Below are 18,550 nucleotides of genomic sequence, written 5' to 3'. Positions count from 1 at the left end.
TAGTGTCATTTGTTTTATCTTTTCCTCTACTATTTGATCATAGTAATCACAATTATCTTGAAGTCCTTGTTGGGTAACTCTAATAGTAGGATCATCTGTGAATCTTTTTGTATTTTCTGATTTTTGTCTTGGGTTTAGGTTATTAAGTCTTAAAATTTTTAGAGCCTGTTTATTCTTTAGAACGTCTACCACTGGCAATCCTGAGCTCTAACCTTTGTTTTAGACTGCTGAATAACACAATTTGCTTTTCAGAGGATTTCTACTTAAGTTTTTAATCTCACAGCACAATTTTTTTGTAGAGAAATAGGCAATATAATAAAATAAATGGGAATATTATAACTGAAAAACACAGTACTGGAAATTTTAAAACGACTGGATGGGCTCAATAGCCAAAAGGAGAAGGCAGGAAAAGAATTGGTGACACTGAAGATGGATCAAAAGAGATTATTCACTCTGAGAAGCAGAGTTTAAGGGGAGAAAAGAGAAAGAACAAAGCCTCATGGACCTGTGGGATGATATCAAAAGATCTAACACGTGTATAATTATTGATGCAGAAGTATTAGAGTGAGCAACAGGGGACAGAAGATATATTTAAACAAACAACAGGTCAAACCTTCCCAAATTTGGGAAATAATACGTGTTTACAGATTCAGGAAGCTCAACAAATCCAAAACAGGATAAATATGAAGCAAATCATGCCTAAAAATACCAAAATCAAACTGCTGAAAACAAAAAACTATCTTGGAAGTAGTCAGAGACAAACAACATTATACACAGAAGAACAATAATTCAAATGAGAGTGGATATTTTATCAGATTTCTCGCCCTGCTTATTTAACTTATACGCAGAGTACATCATGAGAAATGCTGGGCTGGAGGAAGCACACGCTGGAATCAAGATTGCCAGGAGAAATATCAATAACCTCAGATATGCAGATGACACCACCCTTATGGCAGAAAGTGAAGAGGAACTAAAAAGCCTTTTGAGGAAAGTGAAAGTGGAGAGTGAAAAAGTTGGCTTAAAGCTCAACATTCAGAAAACGAAGATCATGGCATCTGGTCCCATCACTTCATGGGAAATAGATGGGGAAACAATGGAAACAGTGTCAGACTCTATTTTCTGGGCTCTAAAATCACTGCAGATGGTGACTGCAGTCATGAAATTAAAAGACGCTTACTTCTTGGAAGAAAAGTTATGACCAACCTAGATAGCAAATTGAAAAGCAGAGACATTACTTTGCCAGCAAAGGTCCATCTAGTCAAGGCTATGGTTTTCCCTGTGGTCATGTATGGATGTGAGAGTTGGACTGTGAAGAAAGCTGAGTGCCGAAGAATGGATGCTTTTGAACTGTGGTGCTGGAGAAGACTCTTGAGAGTCCCTTGGACTGCCAGGAGATCCAACCAGTCCATCCTAAAGGAGATCAGCCCTGAGATTTGTTTGGAAGGAATGATGCTAAAGCTGAAACTCCAGTACTTTGGGCACCTCATGCGAAGAGTTGACTCATTGGAAAAGACTTTGATGCTGGGAGGGATTGGGGGCAGGAGAAGGGAACGACAGAGGATGAAATGGCTGGATGGCATCACTGACTCAATGGACATGAGTCTGAGTGAACTCTGGGAGCTGGTGATGGACAGGGAGGCCTGGCGTGCTGCAATTTAAGGGGTTGCAAAGAGTCGGACACGACTGAGCAACTGAACTGAACTGAGACCAGAACATTGATAGAAATAACTCTTTTAAGTACAGTATGAAAAAAGGCTTGAAAACTCAGTATTCAATAAAAATATCCCTTAAAGAGGAAGGCAAAAATAAGACATTTTAGATAAAGGAAAACTAAGATAATCTGTTTAAAAATACTTGCACTCCATTCTTCAGGCTGAAGGGGAAAAAAAACGAGAGGGAAACTTGGGTCCTAAGCAATGAATGATGGTTCTATAATGACCTACAAGACCTTATAGAACTAACACCAAAAAAAGATGTTCTTTTCATCATAGGGGACTGGAATGCAAAAGTAGGAAGTCAAGAGATACCTGGAGTAACAAGCAAGTTTGGCCTTGGAGTACAAAATGAAACAGGGCAAAGGCTAACAGAGCTTTGCCAAGAGAACGCACTGGTCATAGCAAACACCCTCTTCCAACAACACAAGAAAAGACTCTACACATGGACATCCCCAGATGGTCAATAATGAAATCAGCTTGATTATACTCATTGCAGCTGAAGATAGAGAAGTTCTATACAGTCAGCAAAAATAAGACCAGGAGATGACTGTGGCTCAGATTATGAACTCATTGCAAAATCCAGACTTAAAGGAAGCAGGGAAAACCACTAGACCATTCAGGTATGACCCAAATCAAACCAAATCCTTTACAATTATACAGTGGAAGCAACAAATAAATTCAAGGGATTAGATCTGACGGGCAGAGTGCCTGAAGAACTATGGACGGAGGTTTGTAACATTGTACAGGAGGCAGTGATCAAGATCATCAAGAAAAACAAAAGCAAAAAAGGCAAAATGGTTGTCTGAGGAGACATTACAAATAGCTGAGAAAAGAAGAGAAGTGAAAGGCAAAGGAGAAAAGGAAAGATATACTCATTCGAATGTAGAGTTCCAAAGAACAGCAAGGAGAGATAAGAAAGCTTTCCTCAAGATGACATAATGGCTCAGGTAGAATGTCTGATTGAATCTAAAAACCAACTTCTAGAACAAATAAGAAAACAGCATGTCTGCAAAACACAAGGCTAATATACAAAAAGCAACAGTATTCTTAAGCTCCAGCAACAAAAAACTAGAAAGCAAAATTTAAACTTACAATTCCATCCTCAGTGTCAAGAAACATAATATACTAGAAATAAATCTAACAAAAGACTTCCTAGAACGCTATAGTTGAGACTACCAAAACTACTGAGAAGCAAAGTAAAGACTAAATAAACCAATCATGAGAAGACTCATAATGTTTAGATGGCAATTTTCCAAATTGATCTACAGATCAATGATAATTAACACAATCCTAACTAAAATTTCAGGCTTTTTAGAAATTGACAAACTGATTCTAAACTTCATATCAAAATGCAGAGGGCCTCAACTGGCCAAAGCAACTTAAAATAATAAGTTTGAGAACTGATCCTATCTGACTTTGAAAATTACTACACAGTGTTCAAGGCAGTTTAGAATGGCCAGAAAGACAAACATATAAATCAGTGGAATGAAATAGTGAGTCCCGAAGCAGAGACACACACACACATACACACACATATATACATATGAACAACTGATTAAAACAAACAAACAAAAAAAGGTGTTAAAGCAATTCAATGGGGAAAAGAAAGTTTTCCACAAATGGTGCTAGAATAATTGCTTAGTCAGATAGAAAAAAAAAAAACAACATAAAAATTAACTTGAAATGATTCATAGACCTAAATGTAAAACCTAAAACTAAAATTCCTAGAAGAAAACAGGAAAAGGTCTTTATAATTTGGGGATAGACTAAGGGCTTCCTCTGGCAGCTCAAAAGGTAAAAGCGTCTGCATGCAATGCAGAAGACCTGGATGCAGTCCCTGGGTTGGGAAGACCCCCTGGAGAAGGAGATGGCAACCCACTCCAGTATTCTTGCCTGGAAAACTCAATGGATGGAGGAGCCTGGTAGGCTACAGTCCATGAAATCGCAAAGAGCTGGACATGACTGAATGACTTCACTTTCACTTTCAAAGGATTCTTGGGTACAAAAAAAGCATGAACTATGCTAAGAGAAAACATGGATATAAGTTGCACTTGATCAATATCAAATTTCTGCTCTTCAAAAGACACCATTAAGTAAATGAAAAAAGAAGCACAGACTCCAAGAAAATATTCATAAAATGTGTATCTGACAAAGGAATTGTATTCAGAGTTTATGAAGAACTCTTACAACTTGATAATAAGAAGAGAAACAACCCACTTTAAAATCTGAAAATAGACTTCAACTAAGATATAAGGATGGCCAATACACAAAGGCAAAGATGCTCAGGCTCATTAGGCATCAGGGATATGCAATCTGAAATTGCAATGAGATACCATTACACCCTCACTCTAACAAGCATTACAGAGGATATGAGGTAACTGAAGTTCTCCACCACAGTCCGTGGGGGTGTAAAATGGTGCAGTTACTTTGCAAAACAGTCTCTGTTTTTAAGTTAAGCATACTTTAACATATGATCCATCCATTCCACTCCTAGGTTATTTTCCCAAAGAAATCCAAGTATACATCAACTCAAAGACTTCTTCACTAATATTCTCAAGCTAGAAGTAACCCAAATGTCCATTAAGGAAGGGGTATACACATGGTAAGTGACTTTCCAAGTGGCACTAGTGGTATAGAACCCGCCTGCCAATGCAGGACATGTAAGAGATGCAGGTTTGATCCCTGGGTAGGAAGATCACCTGGAGAAGGGAAAGGCAATCCACTTCAGTACTCTTGCCTGGAGAATCTCATGGACAGAGGAGCCTGGTGGGCTATAGATGGCGTCACCAAGAGTCAGACATGACTGAAGCGACTTAGCATGCATGCAAAAACACGGTGGTATATCCATAGTTTGGGCTACTATTTAGAAATAAAAAGGAGTGACCTCTTGATATACACAACAATGTAGAAGAATCTCAAAATAATTATGCTGATGGAGAGAAGCATGACCCAAAAAGTACTAATAAATGATTCAATTCATTAGTTGTAGATCACAAAGGGGCACAACAAAATTTTTGAGGGAACAGCAATGTTTGGTATTTTATATGCTGGTTTCATAGATATGTCCATATGTCAAAATTCACCAAATTGTACACATTAAGCATTTGCAGTTAATCATAAGTCAATATACTTCAAGAAGGTATTTTTTTAAAGGCTTCCAAATGTAGTTTTCCTTCCAGTTCATAAAAGAACATATTTCAAAAGATTAGGACTCTTCTTTAGTCATTTATAGAGAAAGTAAAAGTAGTGTGATACTGAAATAATTTATTAACTTTAATAACATAGCACAGTTAATACTGGTCAGAAAGGAGTAGGTGTATATGCATGTGAAAACATACCATTTCCAAAAGAAGTAGTTCTTCTCTTTCTTTCTCTTGATCCAACAAATCTTTCTCATAAAACTTTTTCTGAAACTAAGTTTAAAGTTTAAAATGAAATTGTGAAACAGTAATGATGAGTCTCTGCCAATTTTTAAAGATTCCTTTCCACACAAGGTAAAGGGAGTATACTTACAGCATCCATGGACATTTCCATCCTGTCCAACTCTAACACGGTCTGTAAAGAAAACGTTTTAAAATAATTCAACAGCAATTAAATCAACTACTCATTTCTCAAAAAGACTCTTTTTCTAGGAGAGGTCCAAAGAAGAGATTTCTCCATTATGTCAAAGGCTATCATTTGGTTTAATATTCTTGGTTCCTTTCCACAGAAACTTTTGATCCTTATGACATTCTAATGAATAAAAAATATTTTGCTCTGAAAGCATTCTCTTAATTTATGTCTTTCAGAATACACTGTCTGAAATAAATTATTTCAATCAAACACTGGCCCATCTAATCCAGGGTTCTATCTCTGACAGACGACAGTACTTCTTTACAGGAATAACTCTGATAGTCAAGATACAAGTACGTTTATTCATATGTCCAAAGCTATTGACTGCAAACATAGTATTTATTTGGTTTTATTTTTATGGTGAAATTTATGAAAATGTTGTAATTCACATCATGAAATATTCCTTTTAAATGAAATTACTTTTCATCTTAAAAAAACTGACTAGACTAAGCTATTTCATTTTTATCACAAGGCTTTGAATAGCTTCCTGAGGGGTCCCCACACCAATACATCAGTTTGATAAACATTATAGTACAGAATTTTTATGAGACAGAATGACTTCCTCATCTGCAATGTTCTTAAAATAAGAACTGTACTCCTGAATAATCCATTCAATAATCTATCTATTTAATTATAGCATTTTGCCCCTATTTTATGGGGTCAGCTTGAGTTATCTCTTCAGTTTATATATAAATACTAACTAGAACTTCCCTGGTGGGGGAAGGGTTAAGAATCCACCTTTGGATGCAGGGGACACAAGTTCAATCTCTGGTCAGGAAACTAAGATCCCACATGCTGCCAGGCAACTAAGCCCACACACCACAAGGGAGATCTTACATGCGGCAACATGCAACCAAATTAACTAATTATTTTAAAAAGTAATTGTCTCATATTTACTATTTTGAAAGTTACTGTAATTAAATGGTAAAGACAGACATATCTGGTAAAAACAAATGTATGTATATCTATGTTTTAAGATTTAGATGTATGTCCAGATTCTGAGTATTTCTGATTATTTCAATTAATGAAAGGAGAATTTACATTTCAGTAAAAGAAAATTATACTAATTAATACTAAGTTATCAAATCACTTTTTAAAAAAGCTTCCTATGTAACATCACAAGGGTCCCTAGAAAAAAGAAAATAAAATCAAAGGGTTCTCTTTTTTGCCCCCTCATCACTGACACCAAGTTGTTGATGACATAAATTCATTTCTCTCACTACAAATCAAGGCTCAAAACCTATGTATCCTGATTTCCACATTCAGATTCATAGAAATAACGACTTGACTTAATTTCATAAAAACATCAGGTAAATGTTTGGCGAAAAAGATTTTAAAGACTGTCAAGTATTTTCAAGTTTGACTTCACTAACCCAAATGTTTCCTGTTTCAGTGTTAAACACTGCCAAACAATCCATATAAGATCACAGGCTTAAAAAAAACTAACAAAAAAGCCATAAAACACAATGTTACATAGTTGAAAAGGGTTAAGAGGTCTCCATTCCAGCCCTGTAGCTACCACTTACTTACTAATAAGATCTTAAGCTGACACCTAACATTTCTAGGTCCGGAGCTTCTGCAAAGTCAAACAGGTCACTGAAGGCCCTTCTAACCCTTTCATGCCTAAGTTCCTAGGGACTCAGTTGTGGGATATGGGTAGTTCCCTGACAGGGAATGAACCTGGGCCCCCTGCATTGGGAGCATGGATTCTTGGCCACTGGACCACCAGGGAAGTCCCAGGGCTAAGTTTCTATCAAATGTGACTTTACCAACAAAGTCTTACCAATTATAATCACTTATAAACAGTCTGGTGAGTGAAACAGTCATTATTAGCTAAAGTATTTACAGAGTACCTAAAATGCAAGCTCTCTCTCATAGAGCTTATATTACCAGTAATAAAAGCTTAATGTTTCAGCGCCCTCTGTGCTTAGTTACTCAGTCATGACGTCCGACTCTTTCTGACCCCATGGACTACAGCCCACCAGGCTCCTCTGTCCATGGGGATTCTTCAGGCAAGAATACTGGAATGGGTTGACATGCCCTTCTCCAGGGGATCTTCCCAAGCTGGGGATCGAACCCAGGTCTCCCACATTGCAGGTGGATTCTTTACCAGCTGAGCCACCAGGTGGGTGCTTTCTAAAAGAACTTCCCTCTCCAGTTAGAGCACACATCCACCAAATCCTTACTACTCTAGCAATGATTAAAATATTTTAACATACTACTGTTAGCCCATCAAGTTAAAAATAGTGAAGCTATGATTAAGATCATCTTAACCCAAGAAAGACAAATGCCATTTGCAAGAGGGATACTTACTCTTTTGACAATAGCCAGAACATCTTTATCTTTTTCTTGACAGAGGAGTTTTCTCACACACATTTCCAACTGCTGAAGTAGATGCTTATCTGCAGGAATCTTCAGAGTAGATTTCACTTTGGGCAACAAGTAGCAAAGTTTCATTCTATAATAAATTAAAAAGCATTAGCCTGTGAGTAAATTTAATAACCTGGAATAATAGTCACATGAATTTGAAAGAAAATTCAAGCTTTAGCTAGCTTGAGAGTTTATTATGCAACAAATATCTATGGAGGGCCCATGATGAGTCAAGCATTCATTACTCTGGGTGCTGAAACATTGCAGTGAATAAAATCAACACAATTCTCTGCTCTCTCACAGAGCTTTCATTCTAGTCCACAGGTAGGGAGAGAGGATAAACAAATGAATAAGTGTTAGTTGCTCAGTCATGGCTGACTCTCTGCGACCCATGGACTGTAGCCCGTCAGGCTCCTCTGCCCATGGGATTCTCCAGGCAAGAATACTGGAGTGGGTTGTCATTTCCTTCTCCGACGAATGAGTAATATGTCCATCAAACAGTGGTAAGTGCTGCAGAAAAAGATAAAGCAAGGGAAGGTGAAGGACTACCAAAGGAGGGGGGTTACAAGTTTCAAACAGGTAGTCAGAGAGGGTTTCTGTGAAGCTTTCACTGAAAAAAAAATGACATTTAAGCAAAGACTTATAGTAAACTGGGGACTAACCCATGCGAATACCTAGAGAAGACTGTTATCGTAAGAGCAAATGCCCTATGAGGGGAGCCTACCTTAGGAGTTGCCCCAAATTAACAAATTGGCCCAAACTGGCTAGAGTGGTGAGAACAGAGCAAAAACAAATTTAGCTAGAAGCCTGAGTGTGGAAATAGGAGGTCAGATCATCCAGGGCCTTGTGACTACAGACTGGAAACTGGTTTTATTTTGAGAGCAATGAGAAGCCATGAAGGGTTCTGCACAGCGGGGTAAAAAGATTCAACTTAACATTTGGGAAGTATCATCTGGTTACTGTGTTGAGATTAGACTGTAGGTGGACAAGGACAGAAGGGATAGGATAGAGAAGGCTCTTTCAGTAATCCAGGCCAGAATCCAGTAATTCAGTAACCCAGTATGATGATGGTGGCACCACCATCACTCTGGTTCTTGAACCAGAGAAGCAGAAGTGAGGCGGTGGGAAGTGGCTTGTATCTGAATATTTTATACAAGCAGCAGGTTGTGCTGAGGGCCTGGAGGTAGAATGGAGAAAGGAGGTCAAGGCTCTGACCCGAGCAAGTGGCAAGACAAAATGGTTATTTACTGAGATGGAGAAGATGGCAGAAAACAGCAAGTGTGGATGAGGAAGGTGTGGCTTAACTGGACAGATTAACTCTGAGGAGCCTGTTAGGTAGTTGATGGAAATGCAGTGGGCAGTTGGCTCGATGAGTCTTCTGTCCAGGGTGGATGCCCATGCTGGAGATGTGCTGTCAGGAATCTTCAGAACATAGATGCTATGTGAACCAGGAGCCCAGAGAATTACCCAGGCAGCAAGTGCAGTTTGAGAAGGAGAGATAAAAGGAGAGTTTCTATGTCACCACCATGGTCCAAATGGGCTGATAAGGAAGCAACAAGCAAACTGAAGAATTCCAGGAGAGTTTAAAAAAAAAAAAAAAAACAAAAACCTACCAACCAAACAAAAAACTTCCTAGGAAAAGGTGGTGCAGGAAATGTTCTATTTACTAAGCTAAAATTCTATTGCTTTGCCAGGGCTGTTGTCTAATTTGTGGCTGCTGTATTCATTCATTCGTCTCAGCACTCTCCAGATACTATATTTTTATTTCTATGCCAAAGCTTGAGACAACTAAGTCCCACTCCTGGAGTTCTCAGGATGCTTTCTCAGCTGAGCTTCAGTCAAGGATTCCTCATATACAAGAAAATTTGCTTTTTATTTAACCAAAAAGGCAAAAGACGTTTCTTCCCCAGAATTTTCATCTCTGTACATAGCAATAATAGTCTCAAACTTATTCAGGACTCGCCACGGATACTGCTAAGCATGGTGGTGATGCTTTCTTTAGTTAAGAGGTCCCAATCACCCCCAAAGAGAATTGTTTTCATTTCTGGCAGCTGAAGAGAAGGCTCCTCTGAATACCAATAGTCTTTTTTCTAGCTTTGATATTGTCCAGACTTGGTGATTTTAATTTTAAACATTGACTTAAGGAAAAACAGAAACAATTAGCAGTCCATGCACACTTCATTCTTTATAACCTAAGGCACATCTAGAAAACCTACATGCAACAGAAGCTACCTAAGCCTTAGCAATTATTTATCTCGATGAGAATCCTGGGCCCAGGAAATTATGAAGATTTCAAAATTAAGGACCACACTTTTCAAGTAAGCTAAATTTTGCATGTACACTATCTCAGGTATTTATTCCTCAGAACACCCCCATGAATTAAGTACCAAGGAAACTGATGCACAGAGAGGTTCTGTAAGTTGCTGGGACACACAGCTGGTGTAGAGGTCACAGAGTGTGGCTACAGGCACTCTCCTTCTAACCTGCACGATCCTGCCACTCTCGCCTGTGGCGGCTTCCATTTTATCCACCCATCTCTACAGAGCTGGGCGAAGGCTTTGGCATCCAAGAATACATGGTGTTGCTGGATCCATTTTTTTTGGCTGGCAGCTGCACAGGCAGGAGAGTCAGAACCAAGATACATGGCTATACGATGATCTCTTACTCAACAAAACCACCAAGACTCACAGAGCAATATTCATCTTCATTTGGTTTTTGAATTGACAGGTTGCTTTCTCTTAGAGTCAATGCTATGCTGCTAGTCACACTGACTTGAGTAGAGATGATTTCATTCCCTTTCCAATAATTTTTGGGAACTGTCAGATAAGGGATAATGCAATCTGCTTTTCAAGAATCTTTTCTTGGAATCTGCTTTTCTAGAACCACAACTTCAATTTGCAAAAGGTTTACAATGTGGTTGGATCCATTATCTATTTACCAAGAGATAAATTCTAAAGAACTGCCATCAGGGTCTTTCAATCTACTTAAAACCACTTTAATTTAAATCTCAAGTCAAGGAAACCTTAGCTCTCATTTATACAGCACAGGGAAGATGCACAAAATACTAAAGCCAATGCTGTTATGTTTTCTGTATTTTCTCTACAAAATAAAACCAATATCTAGATTTGTTCCTCCTAAATAATGCTCATAACATTCTCAGGCTGAACTCTTCAACATCTTTTGACAAATCTTCTTGGTATATTTCTTTCTCAACAACTATGCTATTAGTCTATGCTTATTACCTGGCCAGTTCTTCCTGTTAAAAAGTGTTAAATGATTGTACGTTGCCTACAATGCACATCAGTTGTTTATAAAAGATGCACATATGTCACACAGCATGAAACGAGCATGAGGCATGGCTGGCATGTGAATACTCAGCAGGGAGCTCTGTAGTCCTGTTCAGGAAGTCTTGACTCTGACTGTGTCTCCTACGGACGTGAGTTCCTCACACATGGAACACCGACATAGAGCACAAACACAAACCTCACGGCTGACAGTTTAAAATTCTCTTTAAATCAGTATGCAATGTACAAATAACTCAAACACTGTGTGTGTACGTGTGTGTCTACTTAATGCCACTGAATTGTACAAAATGGTTAAAATGGTATTATGCTATGTATATTTTACCACTACTTTTTTTTAAAAAATAATATGCTTATTTAGGAAGAAAAAAGAAAGCAAAATACAATTTATTCATTTTTTTCAATTTCCAAGCAAGCCATTTTCAGGCCTGCTTCATTTAACTTCACAGTTAATTAATCAAATCCAATTACCATTTACTGGATTTCAAAACTGTGAGAGAGCTGAACAAAGGAAAAAGAAAAGAAAAAGACCTGGAAACAGCCCTGCTTCAGTGAATAAAGGGGCTTATAAAAATGGACAGGTCTTCTCTAAGCCAACTTTGAACTATTTTTTTCTCTAGGCTTAAAAGATAGATAAGTTAATCATATCTACTCAATCTTCTCCTGGTGTCAGTGTATGTATCCCTGTGGCTGGAGAAGCCTGTCAGTCTGGCTGTGACTACAGCTGTCAACCCAGTAAACTAAAGGTCTCAGAGAGTGTTAGAAGATCACACTTTCAAGTCCTACTGAGGCTCAATTAAGACTACCAAGAATTTCAAAACGAGTACAAGTTCTTGATTATTTTCAAGACTAAGAAAACACTTTTGAATAGCTCAGTTTCTTATTCATGAATAAGATACATTAAAAAATACAATTTTTTCAAATATATTCTTGGATTAGTATCATACCTTACATTTGCTACTGGATCATGTGTCAGTTCAATAGCAGGTAGAAAGAAATATTTACAGAAAAATGATTTGGAAAATATCTCTATAATAAATTCACAGGTATCCAAAAATCGGAGTCTGTTCCAATAACTTTTTCCTTGGCCCAGTTCTAGAAACAACAACAAAAAAGTTTTGAGTTTTAATTTTTCCTACATAAAATTTCCTGTGACAAAAATCACTAAGTCCATGACATTTTTTTTATACCCACAATTTGCTTAGCAAAAACAAGAGATAAGGGGAAAAAAATCATATTATATACCCCTGAATTAATGAAAGCATAAAAAACAGAAACAAATTTATTAAATATTACATTCAATTCTTCAAGCATTTATTAAATATTGAAGGAACATATCTACTATTTTTTTTATTACCCGCTATGTGCTAAGTACTGATACATATTATCTCATTAAATCCTGAAAGCCCATCGGGAAGGGCATATATTTATTCCTCCTAAAAGATAAGGTACCGAGATTCATAGAGGTTAAAGGAACAGAGCTAGAATTCAAATGCAGGTCTGTATAACTTCAAAATCTTTTGATCAATGAAGTTAACTGTTTTCTTCCTCTTGTTTTCTTAAAATGCTTTGAAATAAAATCATATATAAACAAAATTATCACTGAAAATAATTCAGGTCAATATTTAAAGGATAATTTTTTCTCCCTTATTACACACATGTTCAAAAGCAAAATTCTTAATGTTTGAAACCAAATATAATCTCCATTCAAAATAAAACATTCTAAAGGGCAGGCCCTACCACTAAAAACTGAAAATTGAATTAAAATACAGTAAAAAAAATAAAAAGAAAGATTAAAGTATATTGAGCAAAATTTTTCTTTAAACAGAATTTTATGTGCTCTAATTTTTTTTTAAGTGGTGATCCATACTTAAAATGGTAAACTATAATAACCAGAAAATCTCATTACCTGTCTATGCTGGATAATAGTTTAATAAAAGCATTAAGGCACTATGGTCAAAGCAAGTACACAATAATTAACAAATTCGCTAAGTATATATAGGTGTCTATCACTACTTCAAGAATTCATTCTTTAACCAAAGGTTTTGTTTTGATTTTAGCCCATAGCAAATTAAAATATATTTGCATTTGTTAACTGACAATTTTTTAAGACATTATAAACCACTTCAGCTCACTAGATTCACATTTGAGTGTACTATCAAGTCTATTCAAGAGAACAAAACCCACATTCCGTAATATTTAATATAGGAACACAAAACAAATTATTGGATTCATGGATAGCCTGGTTGTATCTTATTTTCAAATTGTATTCATCAGAATAGAAACTGAGTTTTCAACGATGTGTATGTATTTTAACATCTCAAGTGTAGAAATTCATGAAAGGTAGCCTAGAGTAGATGAATTTTTCATTCATCAAAGATCGGATCCTGTAAAAAAATTTCTAAAACAAACAAGAAATTAGCCTATAAAGCTCAAATACAAATATTTAGCAATACTGGCCTAATTATTCATAGCAATATGATAACATAGGCCAAATCTAACTAAGGCCAACCAGTTTATTTACTTTCTGTTCTCCAAATGAGAGTGATTACTTACGTTCGATTAATTTTTGAATCACCTCATGTCTCTGTTCCTGTTTACGATTATAACGTAGAAAAATGCATAGAGTTCGTGAAGCCGCCTTTTGGACAGGTAAGACATTCTTAGAGAAATAAGAAAAACAATTAAACAAGTCTAACGGTATATGCTCTAAATAATTTGACCCCACACATCAATTTTAAGTTATCGACTGAAAGCAGTGCTGTCTGGCTCTGAAATCAGTGTGGACGTGTCTTCATAATTTAATATTATCAGTCAGGCAAATCAACTCATCTATCATACTGCAAAGTTCAAGTAATTTGGCAGAGTCACTTCCAAATCATCCAGATTTAATTTATATTTGACTCACACCTCCTTGGCACCTCATCTTAAGTGATATTCTTCCCAAATACATCTCAGCCACTTCTAGACCATGTTACTCATTTATTCAACAAACATTTGCTAGTACACACCCCGTGTCAGGTACCTCGCCAAAAACGTGCCACTTCTCAAATTCAGAGATCCTATGACCAGGTATACGTCAGATTCCTCTCACTTAGTTCTGCCTCCTCCATCTCAATACTATCCTTTAAGATCCCTGGTCCATGACACAGATAAAGTTTAGAATCCAAGGGACACCATGCCAGTTATTCTTACTAGTGTTTTAAACTCTTTGATCCTTTGGATTTGTGTCACACCAACTGGGCAGAACCTTAATTCTAAGTAAATTCAACCATCCATCTTTACTATGGCTTCAAACTATGCATCAGAGAAAAATCTCTCAACCAGGTATACTGTATCCAGTATAAATTCACATTCACTATCTTGACTTACATATATATAACATTCAGTTCTTGAAGATTCAGACTATCATGATAGGGATGCTTGAAATTCAAATAGAAAAAATAGACATTGCTAAGAGAGTATTGCCTATTACCTCCTATTTTATACAAGCTATTTCCATTCTATCTAGTACCATTTTGTGCACTGTTTTTAATCTGTTGAAGGTAAAAAAGAATATTCACTATAAATTAGAACAGAAAATTTAAAAAATGTACATAAACAGAAATATCAGTCGAATTAAGGAAAACGAATGTTAGATAAATGAACTTAAATAAAAGGATGTTACTCTTTTCTTTTATTTTGTATATACTAATAGAATTCCAAATGCAATAAACACTAATTATTTGAAACAGAAATAATATAAAATATGTATATTTTATACCTCACAGTATAAGGTAATATTTTGGGGGCCAGAAATCAAAGACAAAGGTAATTATATCAAAACAAACAAAAGTCAATTTAAAGAAACTGCAACCACTTGAGCATGTGAATGACTGAAATTGATTAAAACATTGTTCCATATAAAAGATGAGTCTAAATGAAAGGATAAAAACAAAAACAAAATTCATTCATCATCCCTGGATTAACTCTGAAAATTGACAGAGGGAAAGAATAAGAATTAATTCTCTCTTTACATTAGGAAATATATTTTAGTATAAATTTAAAAAAGCATTTATCCTGAGAAGAACATCATCAACAATGTAGAAGAAAATAGAATTTTAAAGGCCACTCTTTTGTAAGTTCTAATGAAATAACTGATTCAGGCAAGGATCATCAATGGATGCTAAAACTGAAAGGTAAAAGGTGACTGGGAAACTGGGTATTCAGTGTTGAAGTGTCAGCTTCAGATTATGACACAGATCACAAGGGAGAAAACACAATTTTGCAGTGAACTAACAGAGATGTCCCTGCCTGCACAAGCACTCTGAGCTCATTTACAAAGGTATGGGCATCCACATGCGATACAACACAAAACACAGCAGCGCTGATAAAGCATTCTTGCCAAACACATTTGACCTAAGACTTGACAATATACATTTTAGTATAAATTAAAAAAAAAAAAAGATCTTCACAACCCAGATAATCATAATGGTGTGATCACTCACCTAGAGCCAGACATCCTGGAATGTGAAGTCAAGTGGGCCTTAGAAAGCATCACTACGAACAAAGCTAGTGGAGGTGATGGAATTCCAGTTGAGCTGTTTCAAATCCTGAAAGATGATGCTGTGAAATTGCTGCACTCAATATGCCAGCATATTTGGAAAACTCAGCAGTGGCCACAGGACTGGAAAAGGTCAGTTTTCATCCCAACCCCAAAGAAAGGCAATGCCAAAGAATGCTCAAACTACTGCACAATTGCACTCATCTCACACGCTAGTAAAGTAATGCGCAAAATTTTCCAAGCCAGGCTTCAACAATACGTGAACTGTGAACTTCCAGATGTTCAAGCTGGTTTTAGAAAAGGCAGAGGAACCAGACATCAAATTGCCAACATCTGCTGCATCATGGAAAAAGCAAGAGAGTTCCAGAAAAACATCTACTTCTGCTTTACTGACTATGCCAAAGCCTTTGACTGTGTGGATCACAATAAACTGTGGAAAATTCTGAAACAGATGGGAATACCAGATCACCTAACCTGCCTCTACAGAAACCTGTATGCAGGTCAGGAAGCAACAGTTAGAACTGGACATGGAACAACAGACTGGTTCCAAATAGGAAAAGTATGTCAAGGCTGTATATTGTCACCCTGCTTATTTAACTTATATGCAGAGTACATCATGAGAAATGCTGGTCTGGAAGAAACACAAGCTGGAATCAAGATTGCTGGGAGAAATAGCAATAACCTCAGATATGCAGATGACACCACCCTTATGGCAGAAAGTGAAGAGGAACTGAAAAGTCTTTTGATGAAAGTGAAAGTGGAGAGTGAAAAAGTTGGTTTAAAGCTCAACATTCAGAAAACGAAGACCATGGCATCTGGTCCCATCACTTCATGGGAAATAGATGGAGAAACAGTGGAAACAGTGTCAGACTTTATTTTTTTGAGCTCCAAAATCACTGCAGACGGTGATTGCAGCCATGAAATTAAAAGACGCTTACTCCTTGGAAGACAAGTTATGACCAACCTAGATAGTCTATTCAAAAGCAGAGACATTACTTTGCCGACTAAGGTCCATCTAGTCAAGGCTATGGTTTTTCCTGTGGTCATGTATGGATGTGAGAGTTGGACTGTGAAGAAGGCTGAGCGCCGAAGAATTGATGCTTTTGAACTGCGGTGTTGGAGAAGACTCTTGAGAGTCCCTTGGACTGCCAGGAGATCCAACCAGTCCATTCTGAAGGAGATCAGCCCTGGGATTTCTTTGGAGGGAATGATGCTAAAGCTGAATGAGTCAACTCTTCACATGAGGTGGCCAAAGTACGAAACTCCAGTACTTTGGCCACCTCATGTGAAGAGTTGACTCATTGGAAAAGACTCTGATGCTGGGAGGGATTGGGGGCAGGAAGGAGGAGAAGGGGACGACAGGGATGAGATGGCTGGATAGCATCACTGACTCAATGGACATGAGTCTGAGTGAACTCCAGGATGTCTGGTGATGGACAGGGAGGCCTGGTGTGCTGCGATTCATGGGGTCGGGAAGAGTTAGTTGGACACGACTGAGAGACTGAACTGAAGACTGAGCAAGCCCTTATCAAACCTCCAGCTTAAAACAAATATGGAGAAGAGACAAACAAGTAAATCCATAGAGACATTCTACAGGACAACTAAGTCTCTTCCACAATTCAATGTCATTAAAAATTGGGGGAAGGGCAAAGAGGGAATCTGTTCTGGATTAAAAGGGAACTAAGAAATATAACTACCTGAGGCTATGTATCGAGGTCAGGGGCTGCGGCCGAGAGGAGCTGCTGCATGCCTGAGGCCAGCGGCGGCGGCCAGGAGGAAAGACCCCATATCCAAAGAGCGGTGGCGGCGCGGGTGCCGGAGGGCCTAGAGAAGCTATTCCATGTTCAAGGTTGGGAGGGGTGGCGGTGAGGAGATACCCCTCGTCCAAGGTAAGGAGCAGCAGCTGTGCTTTGCTGGAGCAGCAGTGAAGAGATACCCCACGTCCAAGGTAAGAGAAACCCAAGTAAGACGGTAGGTGTTGCAAGAGGGCAGACACACTGAAACCATAATCACAGAAAACTAGTCAATCTAATCACACTAGGACCACAGCCTTGTCTAACTCAATGAAACTAAGCCATGCCCTGTGGGGCCACCCAAGAAGGGCGGGCACGGTGGAGAGGCCTGACACAGTGTGGTCCGCTGGAGAAGGGAATGGCAAACCACTTCAGTATTCTTACCTTGAGAACCCCATGAACAGTATGAAAAGGCAAAATGATAGGATACTGAAAGAGGAACTCCCCAGGTCAGTAGGTGCCCAATATGCTACTGGAGATCAGTGGAGAAATAACTCCAGAAAGAATGAAGGGATGGAGCCAAAGCAAAAACAATACCCAGCTCTGGATGTGACTGGTGATAGAAGCAAGATCCGATGCTGTAAAGAGCAATATTGCATAGGAACCTGGAATATCAGGTCCATGAATCAAGGCAAATTGCAAGTGGTCAACAAGAGATGGCAAGAGTGAATGATGACATTCTAGGAATCAGCGAACTACGATGGACTGGAATGGGTGAATTTAACTCAGATGACCATTATATCTACTACTGTGGGCAGGAATCCCTCAGAAGAAATGGAGTAGCCATCATGGTCAACAAAAGAGTCCGAAATGCAGTACTTGGATGCAATCTCAAAAACGACAGAATGATCTCTGTTCGTCTCCAAGGCAAACCATTCAATATCACGGTAATCCAAGTCTATGCCCCAACGAGTAACGCTGAAGAAGCTGAAGTTGAACAGTTCTATGAAGACCTACAAGACCTTTTAGAACTAACACCCAAAAAAGATGCCCTTTTCATTATAAGGGACTGGAATGCAAAAGTAGGAAGTAAAGAAACACCTGGAGGAACAGGCAAATTTGGCCTTGGAATACAGAATGAAGCAGGGCAAAGACTAATAGAGTTTTGCCAAGAAAATGCACTGGTCATAGCAAACACCCTCTTCCAACAACACAAGAGAAGGCTCTATACATGGACATCACCAGATGATCAACACTGATATCAAACTGATTACA

The 18,550-nt window shown here is 37.9% G+C and overlaps 1 protein-coding gene across 1 annotated transcript in view; it reads right to left on the bottom strand.

Moving 5' to 3' along the window:
* LOC138095509 (serine/threonine-protein phosphatase 4 regulatory subunit 4) overlaps positions 1 to 18,550 on the bottom strand; it is a 49,699-nt gene that overhangs the window by 12,550 nt on the left and 18,599 nt on the right. Inside the window, exons 12-16 of the mRNA XM_068991549.1 lie at positions 13,556 to 13,661; positions 11,947 to 12,094; positions 7,641 to 7,785; positions 5,229 to 5,270; positions 5,054 to 5,128 (exon numbers count right to left, since the gene is read on the bottom strand). Coding sequence (XP_068847650.1) covers positions 5,054 to 5,128; positions 5,229 to 5,270; positions 7,641 to 7,785; positions 11,947 to 12,094; positions 13,556 to 13,661 — 516 coding nt within the window. The remainder of the gene's footprint in view (positions 1 to 5,053; positions 5,129 to 5,228; positions 5,271 to 7,640; positions 7,786 to 11,946; positions 12,095 to 13,555; positions 13,662 to 18,550) is intronic.

The sequence above is a fragment of the Capricornis sumatraensis genome, chromosome 19 (assembly GCF_032405125.1).
Source record: "Capricornis sumatraensis isolate serow.1 chromosome 19, serow.2, whole genome shotgun sequence".
Taxonomy (NCBI): Eukaryota; Metazoa; Chordata; class Mammalia; order Artiodactyla; family Bovidae; genus Capricornis; species Capricornis sumatraensis.
Note: the sequence above shows the minus strand (reverse complement) of the source record. Positions and strands in the feature narration are given on the sequence as shown.